The following is a 20,894-nucleotide window of genomic DNA, read 5'->3' as shown; positions in this document are numbered from 1 at the left end:
TCCGCCTGAATGTTAGGCCCTTATGAGATACTTAGGATGGGGCAGGGGTGAGGGTGTTGGGGAGGCGCGGGGTGGGGGTGCCGTAGAAGGTAGATTTGAAATTCCTTTTGTCGTTTTGAAAAGCGTCTTGCATTCAGCAGATCATTATAGAATTCCTCTCTTTTGCCAGGCAGGTGCTAGGCACTAGGAATCTAGACAGAAAAGTTTTCATGAAGCTCATGTGCAAGTTACGTGGGCTCCTCAGGTGCCCATCTGTAAAGTGGGGACAGCACTGCAGGGTGTACAGGGAGGGTTAGAGTTGTATTGTTTACAATACAACATCCTAAAAAATTAGGATTTTTATATCCTAATACATTAATCCTGAATTAATTTTAGATATCATTTCTCTAATAGTGTCTTGGTTTACCACCACTGCCCTACCGGGTAACACAATAGTTGACTTAACGGGGAATTTATTGTCTCGGGGTTTGGGAGGCTAGAAGTTCAACGTCAAGCTCTCGAGAAGCCATACTTTGTCCCAGAGCCTGTCGTGTTCTGATGCCAGCTTGCCACAGGCCTTGGGATCCTTGGCTAGCGTCTCTGCCTCCATCACATGGCGGGCTGTCTTCTTGGTCTCCTCCTGTGACTTTCTCTTGGCTGACTGCATCCAGATTTCCACTGTCTTATGGATCGAGGCTCACTGTGATTCAGTTTGGCCCCATCTAGACAGGATCTCCAAACACTCTCATCACAAATGAGCCCACACTGTAACTAATAATAATATCTCTTCATAGACCTTAAATACAAATGGATTTACACCCACAGGAACTCAGATTGAGACTTGACCATTTCTCTGTGGGGACATGATTCAGTCCTCAGCAAACAGTTAAATTATTATGGTAAAATCGTTAGGCCGCAGACTTCAGTGGGCAAGGGGGGGTCACCTTTACTTACAGAAATAATTTTTAAGTGCCGTTAAACACACAGGCACAGATGGTATTTAGAACTGTCTCTCTTTAATCTGGTTCACTATTCTCCTTGCCACACAGTTTCCCTCTAAAATTAATACAGTGCATTTAAGGACAGAATGAGCGCTGTGCTTAGAGTTCTGATGTAAATATTGAACGATACATACTTTTGGACTTGGCAGGTGGCTGAGTATAAAATGAAGGGGCACAAATAGTACTAGGCCTGTCTGCTGGTTTCTTTCTTTGAGTATAGAACAGGGTGACACCTTTTGCTGCTGAGAATCCGTGATGCCAATCCATACCCTTGAGACTGCTGAGGCAGCATCCTCGACCAACAAATAAATCACAGAGTGGTAGAGCTAGAATGCTCCTGCAAGGCCAGATAGCCACCTCCCCCTTTCTGCAGGCACAAAGCTGAGGCCAGAAGGCCCAAATCAACATGTCCGGAGCTACAGAACTGGGCCTGGTTAGTGATGGAATTGGATCCAGAGCCTGGCATTCTGCCAACTGGGTGTTGAGACATTTCTGAAAGCTCTGTGCTTCAGTTTGCAGGTAAAAAGTACCTTTACAGAGAGGTCCTCGGCCTTGAGGAGAAACAGTGCAGTGCTGTGTAAATGCATGAAGCTGCCATCCACCTGTGCCCACTGGGCACTCCCAGTGCAGGTGTAGGAGGCATACTTGTTTCCCAACTCCACCTGCTTCTTCTGCAGGTAGCATGTATGGTCAGATGCACTGCTACCATTTTATCTGGCCCTTTACAAAGCAGTTCGGTTGGTGGTCTAGGGGAGGGGATGCAGCCGAGTGAAGAGCCCCAGCCTCCCATCCACCCCCCACTAAATGGCCAGCAGCTGAATGCCTGGGCCTTAGGCCCTCGCCAGAAGGTGAGCACTGGTAATGGCCAGTGCACCCGGAGAATGGGGCAGGCACAGCTCATTGGGCCCTCCTTGTAGACCATCGTAAAGAATTTGGATTTTATTCTCAGCATTTTGGGAGCCTTTAAAGAATGATGAGCAAGGGAGCAGCATTATCTGATTAACATTTTAATGATGACTCCACTACTGGGCATAGGATGGATTGGGTAGTGGGGACATAGCCAGGACAGCAGGCCAGCAGGCACGGGTGCTGGTGCTGAAGTCGAGGGCGAGGGCTCAGTGTAGTGAGAAATTGCAGATTGGAATTTGTTCTTCAGGTGGAACAGAGAGATGGGTGAGAGGTAGGTAGGAAGTGCAAGAAGAGGAAGGAGGTGATTCTGCTTTTTGACCTGAAAAGCCCAGTAGGTAATATTCCTGGTGAATCATCTCAAACTGGGAGATGTGGGGTGACTATTCAGGGCTAAGGAGGTATGTGTAGGATTCCTTCCTCTGGGATACTTCTTACCTGCTTTGGGAGCTGGGGGCATGAGATGCTGAAAGACCCAATTTGCTGTAAAAGTAGAGCAGGTGGCAGGGTGGGGGAGGGGGAAGCCCCCTGGCATAGGAGTGTCTGAGAGTCCCCTCTATGACTCGCTGCAGCAGGAGGTGGTGCGGAAGGGAACGAGGAGAGCACACCGGCGGCAGCCATGGAGGGAGGCAGCCAGAGCCAGGGGCCGTGGGATTAACAACTGCCTTGTCGTGGAGGAATTTAGGGAGACATCATCCTCCAGCCTCAGCCATGGGCAGGTGGTGTACATGACCATACGGGGTGTCCTGGAGGGTGCTTTGACTGGGCTGTGGCGCCTCCAGGCAGCTGTCCAGCTTTGGCACTGGGAGATTCAAGGAAATAACTGGTGTTCATCATAGCTGCTATGAAAAGGAGGGGCTACGGTCCCCAGGTCGGTCATGGACTGTAAACTAAATGGTGTTAAGGGAGACAGTCACGTCACAAAGTCTGGACTGTGGAGCATCTTCCAAGCTCTGCTTTTGCCTGTCTGACCTTGGCAGGCAAAGGCCTTCTGACCAGAAGCCCTGAGTGACCATCTGAAGCTCAGGGAGCAGGCCCTGGTTGGAAATCAGATGACCAGTGAGTTCATGTTAGTTCACCCAGAGCTGCAGGGGCATTTGGGGCAGGACATTTCATGGCACTGTCCTGAGCATCCCGGGACGTATAGTACATCCTTAGCCCCTACCCACAGCGTGCCACTACCCTCCCCCTCGCCCCGTCACTGAGACAACCAGAAATGTCTGCATGCATTTGCAGCCACCCCCTGGAGAGCTGGCTCTCACTGGTCAAGAACCCGTGGGCTAAATCCTGAGAGAGAGGGAGAGCCTACCTGCAGGAGAGGAAGGAGCAGCCATGTTCATGTACTGACCTGCAGACGAGTAATTAAGGGTTTTTTGGTTGCCTTGAGGAAGTTTACTTTTTTGCTTGTTTCTTTGTATTTTTTTGGAGGGGGAGGGATTTCGTTTTTTTCACCAGGGCTGGGAGGATAGGAGGGTGTTTCACTTCTGAATGTACAGTCTCTTTGGACAGAGGTGCATTATTTATGCTTTTCTCCTGTACCTTTTAAAGAATTATGTGCATTTATTTCATTTGAGTGTCGTGATAATTCTCTGGATTAGTTAAAAATTTTACCCTTAAAAAGTGCAGATGAGGAAATTGAGACAATGTAAGTATAAATGCAGATAAGGTAAATATATAAATATATTTCTATACGTTTTATATAAATATAAAGACCTAGCTCTTTAATTGTGAGTTCAGTTGTGGTATATTAGCTGTCCAAGCCCTGACTGCTCTTGGGAGCCCCTAAGCCGCGGCTCGCCCACGTGTGCCTGCAGCAGCCTCACCTGCGAGCCTGTTAGGAAGGCAGGTAACGGCCCCACCCCAGACCTCCCGAATCAGAAACTCTGGGGATGGGACACACAGACTGACACTAGGTTTCAGCAAGCCTCAGGCTACCTAGACGACTGCTGAAGCTTGAGAGCCACGGACCTAGAGAGCTCTGGAGAGTGTGCTGGGCGTTTGCACCTTTAGCAGACTCCTCAGGTGGTTTCTCACCTGTCGTTTTCCCAGGGCTGCTGTAACGCATTGCCACAGACTCCGTGGCTTCGGGCAACACAGATTTATTCTCTAACAGTTCTGGAGGTCAAAACTCCAAAATAAATCCTAAGGGGCTAAGGTCAGGGTGTTGGGGGGTGGGGGGGCTGGCTCCTCTGGAGGATCTCGGGGAGAATCTGGCTCCTACCTTTTCCAGCTTGTGAAGGCCCTGACATTCCTTGGTCCTGGCCCTCCGTCACCGGGACTTTGCTTCCCCTGCTTCTGCTGTCACTGTGCCTTCCTCCTCCTTTGATTTTCTTGCCCCCATCTTGTAAGGATCGCTGTTATTTACTTTGGGTCCACCTGGATCTCCTCATGAGCTGCGAGCTCATCTCAAGATCCTTAGCTTCTGCAAAGAACCTTTTGCCATATAAAGTAATATTTGTGGGTTCTGGGCTTGGGATGGGATTAGAATACCTGTGGGAAGCCATTATCCAGCCTCCCACACTCAGCCACGGCCATGTGTTTTAAATGTGTGGCTCAGGCCTGGGAGCGATGGTGCTCAATCCTGGGTACACTTCAGAGCCACCAGAGGAGTTTAAACAAAACAGCGCCACCTTTGCCGTGGTCGACTAAATCAGAGCCTCTGAGGTGTGGGGCCTGGACATTCATATCAAAAGCTCCCCAGGGAAATTCTAGTTTCCAGCCCCCTAATTCAGGGGAATGCTGGAGTGGTTCCTGCCATTGTCCCACAAGCAAAAGAAAAGCTCAGTGATAGTTGTTTTGTTTTTTTAATAACCTCATTCTAAAGAATACAGGATGTTTTGAGGAAAGTTCTCAAGAAAATCCTAAGCCATCTCAGGGTGCAAAATGTATCTTCAGGAGGGAAACTACCCAGTCGACTAATACCTCACCTATGCCAGGGAAGGTTGATCAAATAAAAACAATGGATGTTCTGAGCGCTTGGGCCATCCAGGCCTCTCCAACGAAAGTATAGCTTTACCTCTAAGTCTTTGAGACGGGGGTGTCTTGTTAGAGGTGAAGCCGCCACGTCTCCCAGTAGACCACATTACAGGCTTTGAACGGGTGAAACAGGTGGCCCGTCTCCCTCCCCATGTGGCTGGGCTTCCTGATGTCTTCGGGCACGCTGGGACACCGTGAAGCCAGGTTGGCCCAGTGAGGGCCTCTCTTGGCTGCTGTTGCCAGACTTGTTCATGGCAGCCGGAGTTGAAGGACCAAAATGCTCAGGTCAGGGACGGCTTCAGCTTGAGCTCTGGCTCTCTTCCCTCCTGGTGAGCTGGAAGCACTCAGAGGCAGCCCGTCTCTCAACTGCTCTGGCTTCCGGTGCTCTGAGAATGCCACTGTGGAGGGCCGGCCTCCCGAAGGTATGTGTCCAGGTTGCAGAGTGGCGAACGGTTCCTGAAACCAGCTGGGGGAGGTGTCATCTCCTGGGGTCAGGTGCCCAGAGAAATCGACACAGGGTAGGGGTTAGTTTGGGCCCTTTTGGCATCGCTGGAAGTAACCATTCTGGCTAGGTAGGCCAGCTTTTGGGTAAAATGCTTCCACAGGCTCAGAGAGGAGGGCAGACCCTCTCCTCTTTTTGAAAAGGTTGACTTGGTTGGTCAGAAACCCGGCGGTTTGACCTTAATTGACCAGGGACCCCTGTTTCAGAACCTTATCTTGTGTAATGAAGAAGTTCTGCCTGGGTAGACTTGGCTCAGAAATTTCATTTTAGGCCTCGAGCCCATTTCCTAGGCAGTCTGTAATTTCATGGACAGAGGGGATGGACAGTGTTGACCCAGGAGGCCTGGCAAGTTTCTGTCATTGTTTCTTTTTTATTTATTTATTTTTATTAATTTTTTAAAAACATGACAAACACAAACATTCTTTAACATATGGTCATTCCATTCTACATATATAATCAGTAATTCACAATATCATCACATAATTGTATATTCATCATCATGACCATTTCTTAGAACATTTGCATCAATTCCAAAAAAGAAATAAAGAGGAAACAGAAAAAAATGCATACATACCATGCCCCTTACCCCTCCCTTTCATTGATTCCTAGCATTTCAATCTACTGAATTTATTTTAACATTTGTTCCCCCTATTATTTATTTTTATTCCATATGTTCTACCCGTCTGTTGATAAGGTAGATAAAAAGGAGCATAAGACACAAGGTTTTCACAATCACACAGTCACATTGTGAAAGCTATATCATTATGCAATCATCTTCAAAAAACATAGCTACTGGAACACCGCTCTACATTTCAGGCAGTTCCCTCCAGCCTCTCCATTACACCTTAACTAACGAGGTGATAGCTACTTAATGTGTAAGAATAACCTCCAGGATAACTTCTCGACTCTATTTGGAATCTCTCAGCCATTGACACTTTATTTTGTCTCATTTCGCTCTTCCCCCTTTTGGTTGAGGTTTTCTCAATTCCTTGGCACCAAGTCCCAGCTCATTGTAGGATTTCTGTTCCACATTGCCAAGAAGGTCCACAGCCCTGGGAGTCATGTCCCACGTGCAGAAGGGGAGGGCGATGAGTTTGCTCGTTGTGTTGGCTGTTATTTGACTCAAAAACTGTATGTTGCTTCAACACTCACTTAGTGCCTTTTGAAACTAGCCGGAAAATCAGTTTGGAAAAGTGAGTGAAACAGAAACGCTATTAGCTACCCTGCTGTTATTAGAGTGAAAAGCAGTGTGGTGTCAAAGAAACATTCATTGTTTCTTGAATATAGATAAGGTCATTATGAAGAGCCTCTGTCACCTCCAAGACACCCAGTCACTTTTTGTGCTTCCTCTGTGTCCTTGGTCAAGAGCGTGGGTCCTCTCTGAGTATCAGTTTCCTCAAAGGCTGTTGAGAGAATAAAACTTGTTGTGAAGGGTTCCCGGGGATGTTGGGAGGTACACAACATACTTGTTAAGAATGAGGGGCTTGGGTTCCTTTCCCAGCTTTGCTCCTTATGGTTTACTCTGGGACAGGTTCTATACTTCTCCTTCCTTGTTTGTAAACTGAGTGTAATAATGCAGTACCATTCTTACGGGGTGATTATAATGATCCAGTGAGGTAAGGCCACTGAAGCACTTAACACAGTGCCAGTGGCATGTAAATACCCAGACCATCTCTTTATTATGAAGGCACATCTTGAGTTGACTATTCAGCATGGAGGCTCCAAGGAGTGTGCACAGAATAAGGTTCTCAGTTCTTGGGTGTTTCTTCCTGATTGTACTTTGCTGGGCGCCAGCAGGTGGCGACATTGACCACCTCTTGGCACTCGTGGGCCTCCATCTGCTGCGGAAAATGATTAAACTTTCAGTTCCCTGGTGTGGCAGCACTCAATAGAGACACTTCTCCTGTCTCTCTTGCAAGATGTGGGTTTCCATAAACAGCTAGAGCCGGTTGGGTAACTGGAAGGGTTGGTTTGTAGCTCATTCCAGTGCCGGAGACCCCATCGTGGCCTTTACTGGGAAGCAGTGGCAGCCACTGCTTCCGTGCCCCCTTCTGTCCAGTCCCCACTGAGGGCCGAGTCGCCAGATGCCACATGCAGGGCCATTGTGCAGCCAGGGAGGTGTGGACTGAAGTTTGGGGCTGCTGAGGACTCTGAACTTGAGCAGAATCCTGGTTAGCATTTCTATCCACTGCCATGATGCTGGGCAGTGTTTCCTAAATGAAGAACCTGGTTCCAAAACAAAGTCAGGTACAATCAAGCCTGAGGGTCCAGTGTCATATCCAGAACCCAAGATGCCCCAGCCCGGGGAGTATCTGGAAACAGCCAAGTCAAGGTGGTGTTAGGTCAGAAAGCCAAAGTTTTCATGAAAAACAGAATCCCTGAAGCAGAATTACCCTAACAGTCATTTCAGAGTAAACAGTTCTGTTCTGTGGTCAGTGAGAATATGGACTGGATGGTTTTTTAGCCTCTGCATGATCTGTAATGCTTCAGAGGTCTGTGGAATGAAGGATAAAAAGGAGAAGCCAGGTTAGAGGAAGGGCTAGAACCACATAAGAGTGATTTTTTTTTTTATCTCTACAAGCTGCCATGATTTAAGAGTACTGACATAAATCAGTACTCATAAATCAGTACTGACATAAGTGGGCATTTCTGTTGATTTGATAGCTAGAATGTTGGTTGATCTTTACATGTAATAAATATTAAATTGTGACCAGACCGCAAATAAATGCTGGGTTGAATGTGCAACCTGCTGTGGCCTCAGTGTACCACGAGGTGGCACCAACCTCAAAAACTGGTTTAGCCAATTAAACCTGTAACTGCATCCAGTGATGGAAGAAGGCTTCGTGATGTCAGAGAGTTGCCCGTGGAAGCACTGGAACTTTGTATACCTTTGAATTTATTCTGTAGAATTAAAATGTTAAAAGCTGGAAGAATCCATCACCCCATTCACTAGATGTCAGATTAGTAAGTCATTTGGCAGAGTTGCCGTTTCTGTTTTCAGAAGTGAAGTCATTATTAAAAGAAAGAGCAACACGGAGATGATTTCCACTTAAAGGACAAATAATCAAATAATCTTCAGTAAAATTTTACTCTATTGCCCTTGTTTTATTCTGTTGAATCTCTTCAAGAAACTGAGGATGAGAGAGGTAACCGTTTCCCGGTATAGTGGTATAAATCAACTTCTGTAACCTGATCTGAAAAAGCATTTAATTCAGATATTCAGTTAATTCTTTTTTTTTTCCTCAAGGAGTTACTTTACTTTTATTTAGTAGTTAATTTCTTTTATTAGTTTCTAGTGTCGCCTCTTTGACCTGTTCCTGGCTTTTTAAATACTTTCCCTCCTTTAGGGAGTATGAGCCTAGGAAAGCCTCCCTGATGAATTCAGCTACTTAGGTTTTCATTTTAACAGCTTAGTATTTCGATATCTTTGTGGTCGTCTTTGTTTCTGTTTCTTAGTCATCAAATTACATTATTAATTCCTAGAGGGTAGTGCCAGTTTTTTTTAACTCAGATTAGTCCCTGAGGGCCAGGACTGTTGAGCTCATTTCTGAAAATGTGTTACAGCACTCGAATTAAAAAGATTAGAACTACCACTAAGTTACTTATTTGTATTTATGGATATATATGAGTGACAGTTTGATTTCATAAATATATGAGGCTAACTTTTCATGATATTCCAGACTTCCCCCCTCTGCAGTCCCTGGTAGCGCTGTGGCTCTGTGATTCTTGAGGCATAGGAACAAAAATCAAATGGGGTACTACGGAGAAATGATGACCAAACGGACACACCTAATACTTAATATTTTGGCAGTCTTCTAAAAATTTTTTCTTACATAGCCCATTTGGTAGAGAAAATGAAGTTGATTATATGCTTTCTGCATACAAATTGCCTATTGTTAGGTTTGATTTTCTACTTCAGCTAAAGTACCTTTCTGTGCTTAATAATTCTGAGAGTCAAAAATAAATGTGCTGTAGTTGTTTATGGACTATAGAAGAGTCTCACATGCTTGTTAAATGAAAGAAGGAACAGGGAATAAGTAAACTAAATGCATTTGCTTGAAATAATTATTTTTTTGAAAAATGGTCACATATGATAGCTTTCTTTTATTTCCTCCCCCTTTTTCTCCCTTAGATTGGAATAATTGGTGGAACAGGCCTGGACGATCCAGAAATTTTAGAAGGAAGAACTGAAAAATATGTGGATACTCCATTTGGCAAGGTTAATATCCCATTAGTAGAGCTCTGTTAGCTTTTTTCTTTCTCCTTACTGGCTTGATTTAAGTTAAACATAAAAACTGCTGTTGTCTTGGCTGCCCCGTGCTTGCCCTGCGCAGGCAGGACCAGGCGTGGTGCCCCTGGGTTCCATCACCTGAACTGACTGTAGTGAGGACAAGTGCGCAAGTGGCGTCAGTTTTTATTGCTGGAAGCCAAACATTCATTTCAGACATAGCAACTGTACTTTTCAGATCTCTGCAGTCAAATCAGCTTATTCTATTTTAGCCCTTTGAGTCACACCACACTAATTTAGGGGATAGACTGATGACTCAGGAGAAAATCATTGCAAAGTGGCCTTTCCTTTGTGAGCGCTGGCCCAAATGAGGGTCTTCTTGGAAATCCGGAAGACAGTTGGCATTAGTTGAATCCATGACTGAACTGGAAATAGCCATGCCTCCTTTTCTAGTAGAGGCTTTTGGTTTTCCATCTCCTGTGCTACCAGCCTGGACCAGGGTGGAGCATTCCATAACTGCAAGGGCTGAATTTGGCCACATGAATTTCTCCTAATTCCGTATTGCAATTTCCGAATATTAGGTCATCTAATCCGCCTAAAACGATGCCCACATCTGTCCTTCCCAACCACACCCTCCCTTTCAGCTAAGTCCCTAGATTGGCCTTGTGCCCTCCAAGTCCTCCATCAGCTTGGTGTCTTAGCCTTCTGCTTTCTGAAGCCCTTCACTTCTACATTCCTTTCACTCCCTGGGGCCTTTCACTCCATGGCCGACTTGGACCTCGTTAACTCCAGCAAATAGATCCAGTGCCAAGTTCATAACTTCCATGATATTGGCTCCTATCCTTTGTGCCTGTCACTCTTACCTTTGTTCTTGAACTTGCCAAAGACCCTTGGCACATCCCCCTTTGAGCATCAGTGTCCGCTGGGGTGCTTTGCTCACTTAGATCTTACTAAATGGTACCTACTCAGACCCCCAAGGCAAACTTCAGGGTCCTTCCAAATCCCTGCACCCGGAGAGAGCTCCATAAATACTTAATGAATGGTTAATTAAGTTGATCATTCAAATCTGGGCTCTGCTTTTACTTCTTCTCTAAGGTGTAGCATCTAACTCCGAGTTCCTGTGAATCCTCTTGTAGGTGATTAAATCAGAAGGCAGCTTTTTAATTGTGTATATATTTATATATGCATGTTTTAGAGTCCCTGAGTTGGAATTGTTTTTTCTTTTTGTGCAGCCATCTGATGCCTTGATTTTGGGGAAGATAAAAAATGTTGATTGTGTCCTTCTTGCAAGGTAAGGTTTTTTTAAGCTTTACGAATATTGCTGCTAATGGAGAATTTAAATTTAACTTAAATTCTGTAAATAATGCAGGTATGAGTTTTTTCTCTTACTGGAATCAGAGCATCTTAATCAGCTTTCCAATACAATTTTGGGTTGTATTGATTGTGGAGACCAAAGAGCTCACTTCGCTTGGATCAGGAGAGTGGAGAGAACGGGCCACTGGAGCAAAGAGATTAGAATAAGATTGGTGTTCTGGATTTAGTTCTCGCTGCAAAAGGAAATGTTTACTTCTGTTCATTGTTTTTTAAGTTTTCTTGTAATTATCAAGACAGTGAGAGACCAGTGGTCTACCCATGTCCCCTGTGTGGTGGTAGTTGTTTGTGGGTACTGGGTGTAGGGACCCTGAAATGGTCTCACCCTTGTTTTCTTGCCAAGGCTAGTGCTGCCCCATTTTATAAAGTAGGAGATCACACCTGAGAAGTTTGCATTCTGCTCATCAGAATTTGTTTCAGATTTCTTACTGTCTCTGGTCTATTGTGTTTTCTTTGACCAGGGGTTCTTTCTTTAAAATCCTTGGTCTAGTTCATTCTCTTCAGTTCTTTCCCCCAATCTTTATGTGAATCAAGTTTTTTTAAAAAATGCGTTCTAAAAGGTATCAAGTCTTTATCTTAAAAAATAAATGACAGTGACTTTGTATCACATAATTAGAATTTAGTCAGACTGGATGTATTAGTTTTCTGTTGGTACGTAAACAGATTACCCCAAATTTAACTGTTTAAAAAAAATACTTCGTTATCTCTGGGCCTGGCTTTGCTGGGTCCTGTGATCAGGGTCTCAGGAGAATGCGAAAGTTCACATGATCAGTGATGATTTCAGCGCCTTGTGGTTGTGAAATGAGGCCCTCGGCTCCCAGCAGTCACGCACATTCCTGCCTTCAGGCCTTCTCTGTCGGTGCTCCCACAGCAGCTAGCAGGGTGGAGCCTGACCGCGGGATGACATCTGGCCCCTTTGCCACGTTCTCGTGTTTGGGAGCAAGGCGTAGTTTCCCAGGGCTCAAGAGGAAGGGGTGAACACAAGGGACATGCTGTATTTTTGTAATGAAGTAGCTTTGATAAATCCAATAAAACTGAATTGTAATTTTAGATAGTCACATGGGATGAATTTCGGGAGCCCTTTATAGGTGGTCTGTGAACATGGCTGTAGAATCACGACTTTTTTTTATAGGCTCTAGGAGAAAAACTGGTTAGTGGTGGCGGTGATGTGTTATGGTGGTGTGAGCCTGCGGTGAATATTTTATACTCCTGCCTACTGAACTGAAATGTGAAGGACTGTGAAATGTCTGGCCTTCTGATACAGTAGCTCTGAACTACTTTTGATTTTTTAATTCCTTTTGCAAATCCAATCAGAATTGTAGAGAGCAGCCTCAGAAAGATGTATAGACTTTTTGGGCATTCATCGACTCCCACTTGATGAGAAGTTATCTATGAACTCGGTAAAAATCCTGATGTTTGTCAGCAGTTAGGTACAAATTATTTTGATTTTTCAGTAATTCGGCTGTTGGTGATCAGAAAGTTTATCTTATTAATACACAAAGTGGGAGGGCAACAGAGATATCTTAACTCTGTAAAGTAGGTGCTTTTATGTTATCCATTCTATAGGTGAAAAAAATAAAACTTGGGGCTCAGGGAGCTGAGTGACTTTCATAAGGTCACACAGCTAGTCAGTGGCAGGGCTGGGATTTGAACCAGGCAGTCTTATTCCAGAGCCCACATGTTAACCATCATGGTACAGCCTAGGATTTTGTGTGTTTAGTTAACTGTTTGAAAACAAGTTTCTGAATTTTCATGTGTGAAGGAAACCTGACTCTTGACACTGCGTCTGTGTGGTAGAGCGCTATAAATGGTATTGATAGGTTTTCAGGCAGCCCAGAATAGGCAATTCCAGCACTGTTTATGAAGAACTGCTTATAAGTATGCAGGAAAAAATGTGTGAATTTCTGAAGACAATTTTAGAAATTGGGTTCCCTTTACTGGCTTGCAGTGAAGTGTTGTGTGTGTGTGTGTGTGTGTGTGTGTGTGTGTGTGTGACGTGCTTGAAGAATCTTAACCAATCACACTACTTTGTTCAACATGGTGAAGTAATATACTAGGTTCCATTCTAAGTCCCAGCAGGCGAGCCTGTCAGGGTTGATTGTAGTGGGAAAGACAGGCAATAAATAGATGTATGTCCTTTGTGGTCTTTGTGTGCATTAGAAAGAAGACTAAGCTCGGGATGGGGTAATGGAGGCTAGTGACGTAGAGCAGTAGGCATGGAAGAGGCCCCTCTGAGGAGGTGACATGGGAGCTGAGACTTGAAGAAAGAGACACACGAAGACTTGAGCTGGGAAGAGCAACAGAAGGCCAGCGGGGCTGCTCTGCAGCAGGATAAAGGAATAAGGGCTGACGTCTCGTTAGTAGCCACAGCCCAGATCACGTTAGGGCCACGGTGGGATATTTAGGTCAGGTGAAGTGATAGAAGATCATTGGTGGGTCACAAGTGAGGTGTTGAGTTCTTGGACAGAACCTTCTAGCATTGTCAAACAATTAGGAACTCTATTTTAAAAGTAATTTTCATGCCCTTATTTGGCTGATCAAGCAGAAAGTTATGGAAGGATTCAGCTGGGAGCTTGAATCTCTCTATTTCCATTTCACATCTTCGTCGCCGCCTCCTGTTTGATGTGCTGTGGGGCATGTGGACCAGATGCCTTCTCCCTGGCATGCCCCTTCATGCACAGCTTCCTGGACCGTGATAGGAAAGCACACGCATGGGTTTATCATTGACCTGCATTTTTGCTTTTTGTTTGTTTTTTCACATGGGCAGGCGCTGGGAATCGAACCCGGGTCTCCGGCATGACAGTCGAGAGCTCTGCCTGCTGAGCCACTGTGGCTCGCCCTGGCCTGTGTTTTAAGCCCAGAGAGTTTGTGCTTGTTTTTAGGCTGGTTTTTGCTCAACCTCTACCCAAAGTCATGTTCATTCTACTCGCTCTCCTCTGCCAGTAAGCGCACATTGGTAGAAAGGGCTGGAAAGCACTGCTGTGCACTGTGCTTCTTTGCTGATGGTCTTAACATGCTGTGCGCACTCATCTGCCTCGTCTGCCTTTTCCATCTCCTTCCCCAGGCATGGCAGGCAGCACACCATCGTGCCTTCCAACGTCAACTACCAGGCCAACATCTGGGCCCTGAAGGAGGAAGGCTGTTCTCACGTCATTGTCACCACGGCTTGTGGCTCCTTGAGGGACGAGATTCAGCCTGGTGATATCGTCCTTATTGATCAGTTCATCGACAGGTGAGCAGCCATTCTGAGATACTTGGGGCTCCTGCGAGTCTCCCATCCCAAGTGAGTGATCCGTGGGAACCTGGGGTGGGGGGTGTGGGGCCACAGACCTGTTCTTTATTGTGGGAGATTTTAAATGTGTGCAGAATAGAATAATGCCATGAACTCTTTAAGTTCCTAACTCCCTGCTTCCATAATCAACAGTTAACTGGCTTTAAAGGACGAGGATTTTTTTTTTTTTAATTAGGATTTTCTTAATATCAGGTACAAGGCAGTGTCCTCCCTATTATCATGCGAGCCTTTTTTTTTTTCAGTTGCTTTTTTCAAATGAGGGTCCAGATGGAGTCCTCCACTCATGATGCACGTGAGCCTTTTAGACCTGAGGTCTCCACTCCCTCTTTATGTCCTCCAGAGTCTGGATTTAACTAATTGCCTCCCTGTATGTCTTGAGTGTCTTCCTCTAGCCCCAGTATTTCCTGTGAACTGGTCGTTAGCTCTGGCCTGATCAGACCCAGGTTTGATTTGTAAGCAAGCTTATTTCCCTCTGCAAAACATCAGGAGGACATAATATATCCGATTGTCTCTTTTTGCAGTAAGGTTGGTCAGATGCCAGGGGTTTTTTGAAATGACACAAGTAATATGTCATGTTCCTTTTCCAAAAATGTAATAATGGACTGCCAAGATCCTGAGCTTTTTCTGTACTTACAAATAGTTGAAGAGATCAAAGGAAAGCAGAAGTCTCCTAGAACTCCCTCCTCACTCCCCACGGTTCCTGGTGCAAGTCACAGCCTCCCAGTATGCTCTGGATGGGAACAGGTGCCTCTGCCCTCTGCTCAGAGAGCCTGGCTGGGGGGTGCCGCTGGGTGTGACCCACTCAAGGGCTCCTGCCTTTGCCCGTCCAGCCTATTCACCTCACATTATCATCTCTGCGCACACCACGCCCTGAAGCCTCTCCTTACCTCTTTTGCTACAGAGAGAGAGGTTTATTCAGACCAGTTCTGTATGTCTTCTCCCTTTCAGGATTATTACAATTCTGGTTCATCAGAAGTATTCTTGATTGTTTCCTGATGGAATGAAACCATATTAGGTTGAACTATATTAAATTATCCATTTTGTAGGTAGAAATGGTTGACTATCAGTAACTTCATGTGGGCCAGTGTAGTACATAGCAGAGGGCAGACTAAAATCATTACATTCTCCTGAAGCCCTGACTTGTTTCCCTGTCATTTATTAGCAACTACTGTATGCTTGGTTTTTTTATTTATTATCCATCTTCCCCACTTGGAACATAAGTTGTATGAAGGCAGGGACTTTAAATGTTCTATTTTGTCACTTTAGCCCCAGTACCCAGGACAGCAGATGCTCAGTCAGGTTATTTTGAATGATTGAATGAGCATGATGTTGGAAGGGACAGGCAGCCTTGGGGTTGTGTTCAGGGATCATCTTGGCTGGGATCTCTGTAGCCTTCCAGTTCATGTGGAAGCTAATGGTTTAAGAAAAGGATTGTGTTATGATTATTTTAAAAAGCAGGACACAAAATCGCACATCCAGAATGATCTGGATTTTATGTATGATACTGGAAGGAAAAGTCTGAGTGGATTCTGTGCGTGTGATTAATTTGTTACCTAACGCTGTAGGTTCAGGATGTCGCATTTCACACATCTTTCTTTCGTGTCTAGTAAGTGTAGAAGCTTCACATATGCTCTTTCAAGGAAGCAGTTGGGCAGAAAGATGGAGAGAAGAAAGAGACAGGCATTGCTTGCTGCCAGATTGGTCTTGCTCTTGGCACTTGTTAGCTGTGCAATCTCGGTGGCAAGCTACTTAATCTTTTGGCGTCTGTTTTCTCTTCTGTAATGTGTGGATAACCTGCTTCCTTCACGTTGTCACAAGAGCTCCACGTTGTCTAGCAAGAGCCTTTAATGGGATCTACCATGTGTTACCTGTGCGGTACAGGAGCTGTCACTACGAGAGGCATGTTGGCTGGAGGGGTCCAGTAATTAACATCATGTGGTAATGATAAGGGGAGCACACTTAGGGAATAGCATTAAATGTGAAAAAGTAAACTTTCATTAATTTTTATACTGATTACAAATGACAGTGATAATATTTTGGATATAATAGATTAAGTGAGGTATTAACAACTAACTTTATCTGTTCCTTTTTACATTTTTAATGTGGCCACTAGAAAATTGTAAATGACATATGTGGCTCGTATCAAATTTCTGTTGGGCGATGCTGTTCTACATGGCACTGCCACTGGTAAGCCATGTGGTTTTGTTAAACAGGCTTGGGCACGTATATAATTCACCATGAGTGTGTTTGAATGTCTCGTTCGAGAAGGGGCTCGGGACCATATGCCTTGTGGGTGATGCCCTATGTGTGTAGTGTGGATAGCAGTGTGTTTTGTTATCAAGTGGGTCTTGGGCCATTCCTGGGGATTGCTGTTGACCCTCCGTGTTGAGGTGGGCCCCTGGCTGTCCTCAGGCATGGAGTGCTCAGCTGCAGGCAGTTCTGAGCCTGAGCCTCTGAGCCATATCCGATTCCCTAACTTGTTTGCTGGAAAGCACAGCATTCAGCACAGCTGCCCAGTGGTTAATAGAACCACAGGATGCAGAAGTGCTGAACTAGGTGGTTTTGACTCGTCTCTGTGGCCTTGGGCAAATCATTTCACCTTCTGAGCCTCAGTTCCCTTCCACACTCAGGAGTCCGGTCTCTACAGCCTCTCAGGTTCCTTTCCCCTCGTTGTTGGTTTGTTCCTCTTGAGGAGCTGATCTGAAAACATACTTCGTCTCTGGCCATAACTTTGTCAGCCTGTTGTCATAGAATATCCTCATCCTAATGTGGTTTTCAAAAGCCACAAGGATTGTTTTAATCCCCCTAACATAAATTAGTCATAAAGGAAGGGTCACAATGGAACAGTGTAGCTTATTTTATAGATCGTGGAACTAAAGCATCTCACTTTTCACTGTCCTCGATGCCCAGTACAGGAAAAATAACCAGTCTGGCATATCAACCATGCTGAACAAGGGATGGGTAGGTCTGATTTTATAATTGTTTTGGAAAGCATTGGATTCCTACTCTACAAATGAAATATTCCTTGAAAGAGTTAATAGAATCAAAAGACAGAGACTGACAGAATGAATTAAAAAACAGGACCCATCTATATGCTGTCTACAAGAGACCCATTTTAGACCCATGGACAAAAATAGGCTGAAAGTGAAAGGTTGGGAAAAGATATTTCATGCAAACACAATCAGAAAAGAGCAGGATATTAATATTAGCTACACTAATATTCGACAAATTAGACTTCAGATATAAAACAAGAGAGACAAAGAAGGACACTATGTATTAATAAAAGAAACAATTCAACAAGAAGACATGACATTCATAAACATTTATACACCAAGCAAGAGTGTTCCAAAGTACGTGAGGCAAGCACTGGCAACACTGAAGGGACAAATAGACACCTTTACCATAGTAGTTGGAGACTTCAATTCCCTGCTCTAATCAATGGATAGAACATCTAAACAGAAGACCAATAAAGAAATAGAATAATGCAATAAATGAACTAGACTTAACAGACATTTACAGAACTTTACACCTCATAACAGCAGGATATACATTTTTCTCAAGTGCCCATGGATCATTCTCAAAGATCGACCATATGCTGGGTCGCAACGCAAGTCTTAATAAATTTTAAAGGATTGAAATCGTACAAAACAGTTTCTCAGATCATAATGGAATATAGTTGGAAATCAATAACAGGCAGACGCAGAAAATTCACAAATACATGAAGGCTAAACAACACACTCTTAAAAAACTAGTGGGTCAAGGAAGAAATTACAAGAGAAACCAGTAAATATCTTGAGGTAAATGAAAATGAAAACACAACATATCAAAATCTATGGGATACACCAAAGGCAGTGAAATGTATTGCCTTAAATGCCTATTAAAAAAGAAGAAAGAGCAAAAATCAAAGAATTTTTCTTCACTTGGAAGAACTAGTGAAAGAACAGCAAACTAACCCCAAAGCAAGCAAAAGGGAAGATATAGCGAAGATTAGAGCAGATATGAATGAAATTGATACCAAGAAAACAATCGAGGAAATCAGCAAAACCAGAAGTTGGTTCTGTGAGAAAATCAGTGAGCCCTTAGCTAGGTTGAGAGACAGAGAGAAGATACAAATAAATAAAATCAGAAATGGGAAAGTACACATAGCCACTGACCCTGCAGAATTAAAGAAGGTAATGAGATGATACTATGAGCAACTATATGTAATAAACTAGACAACATAGATGAAATGAACAACTTCCTAGAAAGGCATGAACAACCAACATTGACTCAAAAAGAAATGGATGACCTCAGCAAACCAATCACAAATAAAGAGATTGAATCAGTGATCAAGAAGCTCCCCCAAAAAAGAAGAATTCAGAACTAGATGACTTCAGTGTGAATTTTACCAAGCATTCAAGAGAGTTAGTACTAATCCTGCTCAGACTCTTCAAAAAAATGGAAGAGGAGGGGAAGCTACTTAATTCATTCTGTGAAGCCAACATCACCGTAATGACAAAGCCAGACAAAGATACTACAAGAAAAGAAAATTACAAACCAATCTCTCTAATGAATATAGATGCAAAAACCCTCAACAAAATACTTACAAATCTAATCCAGCAGTGCATTAAAAGAATTATATCCCATGACCAAGTGGGATTTATAAGGAAATCAGTTAATAAAATACACCATCTCAACAAATCAATGCAGAAAAACCACATGATCATCTAGATTGATGCAGAAAAGGCAGTTGACAAAATTCAACATCCTTTCTTGATGAAAACACTTCAAAGGATAGGAATAGAAGGGAACTTCCTCAACATGAAAAAGGGAATATATGAAAAACCCACATCTAACATTATTCTCAATGGGGAAAGACTGGCAGCTTTCCTTCTAAGGTCAGGAACAAGACAAGGCTGCCCACTGTCACTATTGTTATTCTGTTATTCAACATAGAAGTTCTAGTTAGGGCAAGTAGACAAGGAAAAGAAATAAAAGAATCCAAATTGGAAAGGAAGAAGTAAACCTCTCACTATTCACAGGTAATATGATACTATATGTTGAAAATCCTGAAAAATCTACAGCAATGCTATTAGAGCCAATAAGTGAGTACAGCAAAGTAGCAGGGTACAAGATCAACACCCCAAAACCAGTAGTGTGTCTATACGCTAGTAATAAACAATCTGAGGAGGAAACCAAGAAAAAAAATCCATTTACAATATAGCAATGGAAAGAATCAAAGATTTAGGAATAAATTTAAGGATACAGAAGCCTGTACTCAGAAAACCACAAGCAATTGCTAAAAGAAATCATGGAAGACCTAAATAAATGGAAGGGCATACCATGTTCATGAATTAGAGGACTAAATATAGTTAAGATGTCAGTTCTACCCAAATTGATTTATAGATTCAATGCAGAACCAGTTCAAATCCCAAAAACTTATTTTGCAGAATAGAAAAAAAAAATAACCAAGTTTATTTCGAAGAAAGGGTACCCCAAATCTAAAAATATCTTAAGAAAGAAAAATGAAGTGGGAAGTCTCATGTTGCCTGAGTTTAAAGCATATTACAAAGCTATGGTGGTTAAAACAACATGGTGCTCGCATAAAGATAAATATACTGACTGATGGAATTGAATTGAGTATTCAGAAATAGGCCCTTTCATCTATGGGCAATTGATCTTTGATACAGCAGTCAAGCCAACACACCTGGGACAGAGCACCCTCTTCAATAAATGGTGTTTGGAGAACTGCATATCCATATGCAAAAGAATAAAAGAGATCCATATCTCATGCCCTATACAAAAATTAACTCAAAATGGATCAAAGACCTAAACAGCGCTAAGACCATAAAACTTTTAGAAGAAAATGTAGGGAAACATCTTATAAAACTTAAAATAGGAGGCAGTCTTCTAGACCTTACACCCAAAGCATGAGCATTGAAGAAGGAAATAGATAAATGAGAACTCCTCAAAATTAAAACACTTTTGGGGGTCCAAGGATAGTTAAGTGGTAGAATTCTCACCTGCCATGCAGGAGACCCGGGTTTGATTCCTAGTCTATGCATTTCCCTCCCAGAAAACAAAAAAGCAAAACAAACAGCAGTTCAACAAATGATGCCATAATAACGGGATTCTCACGTGGAAAAATAACGAAATGTGACTCCACCATACAGCATACAAAAAAAAAATTTAACACATCACAGAACTTTGACAAGAAAGTAAAAAGGCAGCCTATCCAATGGGAGGCAATAGTTGGAAACCACATAATAGATTAGGATTTAGTAGTCAGAATATATAAAGAGATTCTTCAACTCAACCACAAAAAGACAACTCAATTTAAAAATGGGCGAAAGACATAAATAGACACTTCTGAGATGAGGAAATAGGAATAGCTAAAAGGCACCTGAAAAGATAATCAACTTCACTGGCTATTAGGGAAATACAAATCAAAACCACAATGAGATATCATCTGACACCTACTAGAATGGCCATTATCAAAAAAAAAAAAAAAAGAAGAAAACAACAATTGCTGGAGAGGATAAAGAGAAAGAGGCACACTTATCCACTGTTGACAGGAATGTAAAGGGGTACAACTGTTTTGGAAGGCAGTTTGGCAGTTCCTCAGGAAGCTAAGTATAGAATGCCCATATGATCCAGCAA

The 20,894-nt window shown here is 43.4% G+C and overlaps 1 protein-coding gene across 4 annotated transcripts in view; it reads left to right on the top strand.

Moving 5' to 3' along the window:
* Positions 1 to 20,894, top strand: part of MTAP (methylthioadenosine phosphorylase) — a 79,491-nt gene that overhangs the window by 1,474 nt on the left and 57,123 nt on the right. For all 4 annotated transcript variants that reach the window (XR_013170392.1, XM_077148035.1, XM_077148034.1 and 1 more), the window contains exons 2-4: positions 9,497 to 9,583; positions 10,825 to 10,883; positions 14,028 to 14,195. Coding sequence is in view for 3 of the 4 variants with exons in the window: in XM_077148035.1 (XP_077004150.1) it covers positions 9,497 to 9,583; positions 10,825 to 10,883; positions 14,028 to 14,195 (314 nt within the window). In the remaining variant the exon portion in view is untranslated. The remainder of the gene's footprint in view (positions 1 to 9,496; positions 9,584 to 10,824; positions 10,884 to 14,027; positions 14,196 to 20,894) is intronic.

The sequence above is a fragment of the Tamandua tetradactyla genome, chromosome 2 (genome assembly GCF_023851605.1).
Source record: "Tamandua tetradactyla isolate mTamTet1 chromosome 2, mTamTet1.pri, whole genome shotgun sequence".
In the NCBI taxonomy this organism is placed as follows: domain Eukaryota; kingdom Metazoa; phylum Chordata; class Mammalia; order Pilosa; family Myrmecophagidae; genus Tamandua; species Tamandua tetradactyla.
Note: the sequence above shows the minus strand (reverse complement) of the source record. Positions and strands in the feature narration are given on the sequence as shown.